General features: G+C 40.8%; 1 protein-coding gene across 3 annotated transcripts in view; it reads right to left on the minus strand.

The window, feature by feature from the left end:
- The window catches only part of LOC132850250 (FERM, ARHGEF and pleckstrin domain-containing protein 1), a 52244-nt gene that overhangs the window by 14526 nt on the left and 25458 nt on the right, over positions 1–12260 (minus strand). For 2 of the 3 annotated variants that reach the window (XM_060876616.1, XM_060876617.1), the window contains exons 3-14: positions 9985–10089; positions 9719–9761; positions 9540–9618; positions 9321–9418; positions 8694–8808; positions 8343–8490; positions 7871–7966; positions 7530–7696; positions 6903–6971; positions 6134–6209; positions 5314–5470; positions 528–694 (exon numbers count right to left, since the gene is read on the minus strand). In XM_060876616.1, the coding sequence (XP_060732599.1) occupies positions 528–694; positions 5314–5470; positions 6134–6209; positions 6903–6971; positions 7530–7696; positions 7871–7966; positions 8343–8490; positions 8694–8808; positions 9321–9418; positions 9540–9618; positions 9719–9761; positions 9985–10089 (1320 nt within the window). The remainder of the gene's footprint in view (positions 1–527; positions 695–5313; positions 5471–6133; positions 6210–6902; positions 6972–7529; positions 7697–7870; positions 7967–8342; positions 8491–8693; positions 8809–9320; positions 9419–9539; positions 9619–9718; positions 9762–9984; positions 10090–12260) is intronic. The other variant, XM_060876618.1, reaches the window with a different exon arrangement.

Here is a 12260-nt window from a genome sequence, read left to right on the forward strand (position 1 = left end):
ATATTAGACTGCGATATAAATCTGTATGATTTTGTTCTTTTCAGATGTCGCTTATGCCTTTTGGTTATATATTATTGAAATTCCACAGTTTTGGCCTGATCATAGAAAATACTACAAAACCTTTAGAAAAGAGCATCTAATTATTTTTACTGCCATTTCCAATGTTGGATAGAGTTACATAAGAATAAGAGTTCTGGGTAAGTTTAGAATTTGAGTTATGAATCAAATACTGACTCAGTTTACGGACACATTCCAACTTCCCTCATAAACAGGGAAATTTTTGTCTATGGTAAACCTTACATATTTTCTACAGATGTGGCAGCTAGAGATTAGGTGTAAAAGCTGCCGTGTTTATGTATTACAGAACTGCGAGTTTTGAAGTTTTCAAACAGCATCTACAGACCTACCTGTTCATGAAATCTCTAAACTAACACTACAAGTGTTACCCATGTGCATTCTTGCTACATCACCTCCCAAGAGAGTTTTTAGTCTGGCTGTAAATGCAGTAAAAGTGACTATTCTCCCACCTTCCTCCTATTCTCCTCTTCATCATCTGTGCGCAGAATGCTGGCGTCGTTCAGGAGCGGGGACGTGAGAGGTGATGGCTGCTGATCATCCGGGCTCGAACTCATGCCGTTCAGGTCATGTGCACGGCGATGACCGTTCACCAGAGACATGGACAAACCTGGTGCTTCTACGTTGGATATAAAAGACCCAGATGGGAAGGGAGGAGAGAAAGAGACAAGTCTAAACACTCAGCCTTTCTCCAGTGATTAGGATAAATTAACATATTTGAAAGAATCTCATGGTGCTCACTGTTCTGGTCACTGATTCTGTCTGCCTATAGAAATACAAACTTCTGATGCATAATCAGTGCAAAACAGCTGAATATTTTGTTTGTATATTAATTTGTGTGTAGTTTAATATTTAGCAGTGCTTAAGTATATACCCACTTACACTCCAGTCTCTATCCCTAACACCCAGGAGAGTGAACACAGTACTTGCCCAACAGCGCCTCCTGTGCTCCCTGTCTGCAGCGCAGCCATGTTAAATAAAACAGCCAAGAGAGCAGCTCGAGACAGCACACATACACATACACATAGACACACACATCACATCCCAATACAGTGCAATGTTGGGGAGCCATGACAACCTCCAGACAGCCTACACATGCATCAAAAACACCATGCCAAATGTATGTATAGACTGAATGTATATACATGCATTCACAAACACACAGCCTGACTCATGCACTAACGGCACACATGGACACGAGTCTGGGAAGGGAGGGGCTACAAACTAGGATGATAATGAAACAATCTTTAATAAAAGATTCTTGAGCCCAAATTCATAAAGGCCAACTTTATTGACACTAGAGCACAGCTGTATACAGTGTTATAGAGTTGAAATAGTTTTATAAAGAGAAAAGAGATAAGAAAAATAAAACAGGGTTCAAAAGTCAGTAGTGAAAGCCAATAGAAAAACCACAGATGCTGAATAAGTGAGTGTGTGAATTTAAAAGTGGGAAAAAGAGTATGAAAGAGTGTGTGTGTGTGTGTTTGTGCACATATGTGCATGTGCATGTGCATGTGTGTGTAAGTGCATGAGTTTGTATGCACAAGACAATGCCCTAACACCATAAAAAAAAGTTACAGTGACTGTGTTGAGAAAAAGAAAAATGCTCAAGGAGCAATATTTAGTGGGTAAATGGTGTCACATTTTCAATGTCACTTAAACATACATTCATATGGGAAATAGGAAGCAGTGCCTGAAATGACTGTGGTCTTTGCTCGAGATGTAGAACAGGAAAAAGCAGTGACAGAAGGGAAAGCATGCAGTTTGAGCTTTAGAACCCAGCATCAGTGTGTTACAAAGGCAAATCCCACAGCCATTCATTCATCCATTCCATCAAACAGTTAAGAAAAGTAAAGAAAATAACAGGAGCATTTATTAATCATAAATGACAGTGATGGAAATGAAAAGCTCAAGCTTTGACCTGTGCAGAAACACACCCAGAACCAGTGGGAGCAGAAAGGAAACAGAACCCAACCTTTGAAATTAAAGATACAGCAAACAAAAGGTGCCAAGCTGGTTACTTTTGGAGAGAGTTGTGCTTTTTGGTCCTTCTTTTTTTTTTTTTTTTTTTTAACTGGAAGTGATTGGGGGAGTTGGAATGTGTGAATCAGATTAGGAGTGATTACATTGGGAACAAAAAGTCACAGAGAGGGAGTGGCAGGCAGGAACACAGCGGGACACCACTGTTAAGACAATATGACAGCGTAATGTGCTCTGCTCTTCTACTCTTGACACCGTCACTGGGTATTGTAGAATACTAATTCTACTAATAGAATTCTTGTTCTAATAATAAATGATGATAAATAGAGCTTAAGTCCTAATGCGTCCCCATGTGTTTTGAGGAACTAAACACTTCTGAAAGCGGGCGGAATGAAAACTACGTTGTTTGTGGATGAGTTTTTGGTCTTGCTACACTGCAATAACCATGTTCGTTATGTAACACACTGTGATTACACATATTTTGCAATGGATACATCATTTTAACACATGGCAAAATACAGAAGCATGGAGAACACACAGATTTTGTCTTGTACAAATATGCTTTTAGAATTACTGGACAAAGCGGATTTCACGCTTCCAGCCGTTTTTTGAAGATTGACGCAAGTGACATGCCTCTGCAAGCATGTACAAAACACACTCAATTTGTGCAACACAACAGCATCACAAAACTATTCAGCTTCACTGGAAACAGGTTTAGCAATCGCTTGTTAGACAAAAGATGATTTTTTAAGTAGCAGGTTGTAGTAACAGTGTAGATCATTCTGTGAAGCTGTCAACCAATAAGTGTTCAGTATGACAACCCCAACTGATTGATTCCTGAACCACAGTTAAACATACTACTGTAAAGCAGAAATGGGCAAAGATCCATGAACTTTGAACAAAAATCAGCCCTGGTTCCTTAAGTGGAAAAGGTGGCAAAAGATCCCAGGGTGCACTGAAAGGATCATGCCATGCGAATGTGTCTATATGGAAAAACTGTAATGTTTACCGAATTATTTATAATTACTGCATTAAACGCCACTGAGTTATGATGCCCGCTGGTGTCAAACACCACACCAGCAAATGACACATTACAGGACGTTCCTGAGTAAGCTCTGCCAAATCACATTAATCGGGACTAATAAAGCTTTAAAATCAAAAAACAATCTGACAAAAGCAAAGGAGGATTTACACATACAAAAAGCATGACTAATAAACACAATGTCAGTGATTTAAATAGGGCCTCCTATCAGACATCAGTAAAAAAATTGGGAGTTTGGCTGAACGTTTTTCTGTTTTATCAAAATCCACAGCCAATTCTGGTTCGTCTATAAATGAATGGATAGGAGATGAATAAATATTAGAAAAAGTTGTAAAACAAGCTACATTCTGAGTGTTACGTTTTCACATTACAAATGTCATATACAGATGTGTTCTATATAAAGACCATCACTATAATCAATAAAAATATGAAATATGAAAGCCACAGACATTTCTTCTTCTTTTAGTTTCCTAAACACAGCCCCATTCATGCTTCTAAAAATGTTCTACAATTATAAAGTACTAAAAAAGCTAAGTGGCACAATGAAATATCTGAAACAACTTTTTTTTTTTTTTTTTACATTAATAAAAACGTGAATCAGCTAAAAGACGTAATGTGAGTGTTATGTGCGTTATTTTGTTGATATGGAAATCATGTCAACAACTCTTTTGCTAGTAGAAACACACAAAGGCCTCTGATGGAGTGGAAAAACTCCCAGACCATCACACTAAAGCCCACATCACAAGCCAGCTTCATAAACATGAGAAAGCCTGGCTTCACTCAACACAACTGATTTAAATCCAGCTGGTTCACTTATCTACAGTGGAAGTGAGAGGTCCAACAAATGACTTGGCACTAAGTAAAGGATTTGATCTCTTCACACATTAAGATATGTTTGCTGTTATCACAGAACAATAATCAAGAGCAATGTTGCTACTACAGATAGAGATAGACAGAGAGAGAGATAGATAGACAGAGAGAGAGAGAGATCTCACTGTGCCAGCCATCGTTCGCACTGAGTAGGAGTGTGACACGTACCTGTACACACAGGCTACAGGCTGCCTCAAGCAAGAGAGATAAATCTTCTTGCCAAACATCTGCCCCCGTCATTTCTCCCAGAACCCTAGACCACACACACTGCTGACTAAACCTCTGAACTCTTTAACAGTTAAACACTTGAGCTCCTTCCTCATCACTGAAATCCACAACCCCTCCCTCACCATCTTCATCCAGCTGCAGGCTGCCAAATGATAACTTGTTTCTGGGGAGGTGGGAAACAGGGGAACTGTGTACCCCAGGGTTCGAAAAGCCCAGCGACTGGCTGCAAGAGCCAGTGGACTCCATTTCCTCAGAGTCACTGGTATCTGTACCACTGCTCGTAGAGCCATCAATCATCTGCATGGCACTATGGCGACGGTGTGGAGAGCCACTGGCTTTGGCTTGGCCAAGTGGAGAAAGGCCATTGGCCAGCATACGTCGCTCAAGAGCGGCCATTCTTTCAGCTCGGGGGAAAATGGGTCGGGGTTGACTCAGGATCAGTGGGTCTGTCTCAGAGCGATTACCCACATTCTGGCACTTTGTTGTATTTACAGAGCGATTCATGATTGGAGAGCAGCTGCTGAAGAACTTGCCTTTATCCTCCTGTGCAGCTGACCTCAGGCTAAAACTCCGCCCACAAATAGCTAAGCCATCCATGCCTTCGTGCTGCCCGTGGCCATTGTATCGAGTATGGCTAAAAGAGCCTGTTCTATGGTGGGAGAAAAGGGCAGGGCTTGAGGTCAAGCTCCTGGTTCCTGTGAGATGGCGTATGGGGCCAGGGCTACGTGTGGCCAGCTCATCCAACAACGTGCTATGGAGTATCCCACGTACTGGAGCCACACCTCCAGGCAGTGACCACTCATAAACTTCATAATTCTGACTGTGAGAGGTTGGGCTAGAGGTTTGAGTGGGACTGGGATACAGTGGGGGTGGAGTATGAATGACAGGAGAAACAGAATGAGATTCTCTTTGTTTAATCCTGTCGGGACTGGCTTTACATTCCCGCAGGCGAGACGCATCATCCCCTGGCCAGTGGCCGAGCGAGCCATGCCTGTGATGCGTGCGAGAGTGTGACCTACTGACTTGACCTCTGACTTCCATCTCACTAATCTCTGCATCACTGCAGTCAATGTATGGGATTGAAGAGCAGCTGCCTTTAGCTGCACAAGACGCGACACCTGCAGTGCTGAGCTCGCCACTCTGCTGCCTGACACACTCTTCAGATAACACGCCGTCACTCTGCTGAGACGATGGAGGGGGGCTTCCACGAATCCTTAGTGCAGCTGAATCCTCAGAACTAACCAACGCTGGCTCCTTCCAGCTTCGCCTATCAGCCTGTGAAAGAAAGAAAGCGTGCAAAACATTAATGTTTTACCTGTATAAGACCAAATCTATACACACCCGTGATCCCACATTTTGTCGTTATCTGCACTGTTAAGTCACACAAGTACCCTAGCTGAATTCAATTCCCTTATTGGGGTACAAAAGTTGCAGAAAACCGTCTGATATAATGATTAGTATAAAAACTGCAATCACCCATCAGACAACTTTTATTTTGGAATAACAGTTGGACCCAAAAACACACACTACTATACTAAATGTGTCATAATAGCATGGCAGAAATATCTAGTTCATATAGGGGCATGCTATTTATAAATACTGTATGCAGTTTGAAACACACCCTAGATACATTCCCACTGAATGGGGACAGTGGGCAGGCCAGAAGAATCACGTATTTGGCTGATATTTTACAGAAAACCAAATTTCAGAAGGTAAATCAGACCTCCACTGGTGTTTCTGTTGTTAGAATTTACAGTTACAATGTCACTACCTCAAAACCTCGTACAATAATAAGCAAAGTGTTATGTGGTTGGATACAGACGTGGGTACTCAAACAGATAGAGAACATAGCGGATTCGGATTAATATCCAAACTCTGACAGACCACACAGTGCAACAGAAAAGTGGAATAAGGAGTAAGGGGAGAAGAAAAGCTTACTTGATTTGGCACTTGTGAGTGTGCAGGAGAAGGCAAGGGAGACAGGCTGCTGTTGAACTGAACTTTACTGTGTTTCCTGCAAAACAGACACACAAATACATGTATTAGACCAGAGATTCATTTCAGGTTTAATTTACTATGTCAGATTTTTAGTTGGCTTATTTGTTAGCATTGCTTTTTAACTGCTCAAAAATGCTCTGCCAGAAATTTGCCTTATTTTTCCTGACAGAACTGGTGCAATTCTCCAACACACTTTTTCCCCCTCTTCCTCCAGTCTACACTTTTTTTTTTAAATGGGATTCAGGTCAGGGCTTTGTGATGTTTTAAATCACACTTCAGTCATCAATGGGACATTTGTGCCGCTTCCTCTTCCAGTGTCTCTGTTGTAGCAAGATATTTGCATTTGCATACACTTTGTTTTTACAGAAACTTGTGGTACCTTCAGTTGCTGGGGAATTTTTCCAAAGAAGCTACCAGACACGTCAAGGTCCACAGTTTTTTTGTTTTTTTTTTGGGAAGTCTGCAGAATTGTATTAACTATAAAGATTGGCCCAGGCCAGTGAACTCATCAATAGGCCAGTGAACTTGCTTAACTAACTTGCCAAAAGAAATGTTCGGTAACATTAAATGTGGGATTGTATAGTTTAAGCTTACATTGTACAGTATGCGAATAATATAAAATGAAAACTACTGAGTATCAACAAGAACTGATGTCAGGATGTGACCTATGCAACGTTTGACCTGTTGAGGCACTTCTGATTAGTCTCACCTGTAGAAAGGATGTTTTTTAAACTCAGCCTCTTTTACATAATCTATCACTTGCTTCTGAGTCCGGCCGCTGAGGGATAAAGCAGATTTCACAGTTTAAGACAAAGAGAAAAGGAACTAACATACAGTATATTTTCCAAATGAAAACGACTACAGAAATATTGCTGTGACTAAAATCGAAAAATCTAAGAGATTTACAAACAAGGTGCTGTATATAAAACATTGTGACCCCCCTTTCACAACAGTAATACAAACTACACTGAAATGTACAAGAGAACAAATGTACAAAAAACTCTTAACACACAATCAATAGATGCCAGTCAATGAAAATTTTTGTAAACAATGTTGCATGCCAATCGATTTCAAGCAGCCAAAATGCTTTCTCTCTCCAGCTCTGTAACTGCATGTCCATTTTAAAGTAAAGTTTTATTTTTGTTTGTTTTTTTTTTTTAAATAAATACTCAGTTTTTATTTCCAAATTGTCATAGAAATATCATCTTAAAAAAAATCTGTATCCACAAACCTGTACTTCATAATACTAATTCATATCAGTATACTTCCCAACACTACCACACAGACACACGTCTGCAGACACGGACAGACAAAGCTTTACATTAATGATGCTCACCTGAACCTGAAGGATGATCCTCTGCTGAAAAGGACAGGTTTAGGTTTGGGCTTGGGTTCTTCAAAGAGCCTGAAGAAAGCATGGTACTCCACACAGATCTTCCAGAAGATTTTACAACAGTCCCGACTCGCCATAACAAATTCCAGAGTGTCCTGACACGCACTCTGCTGCAGAGACAACAGATTCTTATCTGCTCAGACAATACACTTAATAAATGTGTGTATTGACCCACTTTTATTCAGAGAATTTAAAAAGAAATAAGACTGAAAAGATGTTAGATGTTAGTTATCCTGCTCATACTCTATCAGAAATAGCATGGATGTGTAGGTAGACGTGCTTACGTTGAGGTCAGGTCTGAGTTTGATAAGGAACTTCTTCCTCTTGAAGCTGAGCTTGCGCACTTTAGACCAGTTAAAGGCATTGATCTTGGTGTGACCCTACATAAAACACACATCATCCCTAAATCACTTAAGGCACTTTGATTCTGTACACAGTACTGGAATTTTGCCATTGGAGCTTTTTTCCCCATTGTACAGTATTTAAGGGTTAAAAGGTTGATAAGCAATCATATCCTTGTGGTTGTTATGAAATGGTTCTAACCTATAAACAGGTTCTAACCTAGTATATTAACAGGTTAACCAAGCAGGTGGTCAGTGAAAGGAACAATGTTGAATTATTTCTTAACAATGACTATGACTCTAGAATGAAGAACTAGAATTCCTGCTTTTAAATGCAATGGAGTAAATGTAGGTTATTTAAGTGCCAAGAATATAGCAGTGTTTGATTTTGTGGGTATATGTTTGCATTGTCTACCTGAAATACTAGCACTCCTGTGTGGGCTACACTGAGGCTGAGTTTGGTCCCCTCTCTGTCTTTAGCGGGATGCAGTCTGATGCCGTACATCTCCAGCCTACGTGCCACCTCCAGCAACTGGTAGTCTGATTCTGCTGGAGTGTGACCGCTGTGACACACACACACACACACAAACAGACAAATACACACAGACATCAGTCCATGCATATACATGTCACCAAGGCCTCATTTTCACTAAAGCAGTTACTGACGGTGACCGAATAAAGGTCATGACGTGGGAGTGGTTTCTATTGTACTGCTGTTATACTTGTATGTGTTTTCAATGGACCGCCATAGTAATGATGCACTTACACATGTTTACGGTGGAACTCCATGATCTTGTCCATGAGGGCCATCTGGTCAGGAATGTAGTTATTATTGAGGAGATGTTGCCTGCACTGAATCTCCTCGAAATCTCCAATCTCAGCTGGGAGAGAAAGAGAGTATAGTAAAAGAAGGAGGCGAGAGAGATAGGTATAGACAGCGTGGGAAAGGATGAGAGATGGAGGAGGGGCTGCTAAACTGGAAAGACGAAAGACAGGAATAATGCAGCTGTGTTGAAATGACATTTACATTAACACAAAAATTGTGTCAGTGTTTATATGGCAGCTAAATGTGTATGAATAATGAGAACTAAAGGAGTGTCACTACCATTATTATACAGTAAAAGGAAAGGATATATATATACATACACACACACACACACACACACAGACCCACAGAAGAGAGGCCTTGAGAAGGATTTTACAGCACTTATAATCTGCCTATGTTGATATGACAGCTTGGCTTTTTCCATACGCATAGGTATTGAAATGTATCCATGGCAACAAACCATACCTTCCTGCTGATTGAATATGTTTCAAGATATGTGAATAGACATTTACATAATTTAATGTAAGACACCTATGAAGATTCACACAGACAGACAGAGACACTCACATTGGATGATGTGGGAGACTAGCATGGCAGCACTGCTGTCGGTGCAGGTCAGCCGACCACTGGCCAGGTCTTGCCTGATCTGGAGTGCAAAAAGATACCTGAAAAACAAATTGTGGTTGTGTAAACAATATGGGGTAACCGTGCTAAAATAAAACAAGAAGTGGGGTATGAACAAAAGCAAACAAATGACTAAATGGGACCAATTCTGTCATATTTCACCTGGTCAGCTCTTCCATCAGCTGGGCATGGTCAGGAGGAAAAAACTTCACCACGAACCGCAGAACTGTGTGCTTGGGGCCTTAACACAAAAATACACAAGCGAGTTAGAAACTGACTTTCAGGCACAGAAGTATGCAATACTTCAAAAGCATGAGAGCAACACTGCAGCAGGCTCTTACGTTTGATCTGCTTTATGATGGGTTTTAGAAGGTCGAGCCAAACCTGTGAGAGACAGACCAAGTGTGAGGGATGAATCCAGTGAGACACACACACCCACATATATACATATATATATATATATATATATATATATATATATATATATATATATATATATATATATATATAGGGAGAGAGCGAGCACTTGAGTGTACAGGACATTCGTGATGATAAATCTAGTCAGAAAATACTTATTGCTGAAGGTTGCCTCATGCATGAGTCTCACCGTCATCTTATGCTGGTCTTGGAACTCCAGACCGAAGTAATCTCCCTCGACCAAATTGAGGTGAGTACACACCATCTCAAACAAATCCTTGCCTGATGCTCGCTGCTGCAAAGAGCACACACACAAAACAAAAAAAAAAAAAAAACACATGAACATTCATCTTCACTTGCAGACTGAAAATTGACACTGCAAATCACCACAAACTCGAGTGCAAATTTTATTACCTGTTTTATTACAACTGTGAAAATCTTTTAATTCCAAACCCATTTTAGCATTCAAATGAAAAGAGTCACTGTTTACACATTTACTTCAAAAAGCATTTAATGCAGTGTAATAGCTTGTCATATTTAGCACTGGGACATTCCTCTACAAGCCAACAATATCCAAAACATGTTAATATAAGTCAGCTCATCTCAGTCTCTCTCAACACACCCCAGCATAGATGAAACAGTTAGTGTAGTTTGCCGAACACCGCATACAACTGAACACAGAGACATATAGCTTGCTTGCACATGTAATTTAAATGACAATTTTTTTTGACAAAATGGGAAAATCGCAAAATTTTAATTTTCCACAAACAAAAAACCCTCCTTCATAGAGTTCCCAGTACAAAATATTCCAAATGAGACAAGGGGGATTAAATATATCTGAACTGCCAGGAACTTCAAGCCAAATCTCTGATGCATTTCAATGCTTCAGAATGTTCCATTTAACTCCCATAGAGGACACCATGGTTCCCACTGTATCACCATAACCCTGTTCTCTTTCCTCTTCCTGCTTGAAAAAAGGCTGAATGAGCCTGACTGTGGGAGGCCATTTAAGCCTACGGCACAGTCTCCATCACACGCAGATTTTGCTGATGATGGGTGAAGTGAATGAGACACTGTTCATTAAAGCGGAGAACAAAATCAGTCTGACTATCTCTGTCTTACAGGTACAAAACATGCACATACATGCACGTGTACACAGCTTGAAAAGAAGGGAGAAAACAAATGAGTAAATTAGAATACCCCACACGAACGCACACTCTTACACACACACCAACTCTGATGCATTACTGAAGAGGGAAAATCCCAAGAGAACAGACAGCCAGCGGCCTATTGCCAGAATCACCAGCGGCCTTTGTGCCAATACCAGAACTAAACCAGCATGAAGTCCTGCCTCCTCTCACTTGCTCTCAACCCCTCTCTTATTCTCCCACAAAACACTCTTTCTTCTTCCGCCTCCCCTCTCTCCAGCCTCTCCTCTCAATCTCTCTCACCTTCTGTTTTCCGCCCCGCACTTCCCCTTTTTTTAACCAGCACAAGGCACTGACACATGAATCCAGGCTAACATGCGGCCCACTCAATTACTGAAAGGTCATAAGCCAGCAGAAACGGCACTACTGCACACACTCACACTCGTGCAAACATGCACCCACACACTAACACACACATACGATCACACACAAACAGAAGCATAAGGACTCCACACACACACACACAGTTACTCTTAGCTTTATTGGTGGTTTAAATAGCTCACAAGTGTCACCTGTATCAGGTGCAGTAAGGGTGTATTAAAGTGTTTACTAAACCCGCACTAATCATTACTGCACCCTGAAGTAACTTTTATTTAACAGTTGGTTGAGGCAGAGGCAAAGCTTGTTAATGTTTTCCCTGCAGTCATTTTATAGCCAGCAGAGGGCTTCTGAAATATACAAACTGCTCCTTTAATGAGAATAAACATAGCGGACTTTTGGCCACAAATTATCTCTCTCTCATTAAATCCCACTGCAACAGATGGCAAATGTGATGCGTTTTAATTAAGTGTGTCGACTTATTTAATAATATTTTATAATAAATGCTTAAAAGAAAAAAACGCAGAAAAAAATGAAGAAACAGCATTCACTAACACACTAACTCTAGAATGATAGATAAATATCTCTCAGGTGGTTGTGCTGAAACTCTTCATATGATTCATTATCTCTTTCCTCTTACAGTCATCGGTGTAGCCAGCACAGCCAGCATCGCTTTCCGCTGTTCACTATGAGCTCATGGAAACTGCACTGATAACAGAACAGTAAGGCCATTGTGTTACAACTGGCTGCCTGAATTTTTCTGCTACTGTTCAGTGAATAACGCAGTGCAAAAGAGAGGGTGAGGTTCACAGGCCAAAGCAGCTTGCATATTTAAGGAGCGTCTGATGAGGCGTGCAGCGTTGGGTGGCAGAAAATTCCAGACAGAAGGAGAGCTGCTGCCTGAGGCCTGAGAATAGAAGCGGTGCAGCGACTGGTCATA

The sequence above is a fragment of the Tachysurus vachellii genome, chromosome 8 (assembly GCF_030014155.1).
Source record: "Tachysurus vachellii isolate PV-2020 chromosome 8, HZAU_Pvac_v1, whole genome shotgun sequence".
Taxonomy (NCBI): Eukaryota; Metazoa; Chordata; class Actinopteri; order Siluriformes; family Bagridae; genus Tachysurus; species Tachysurus vachellii.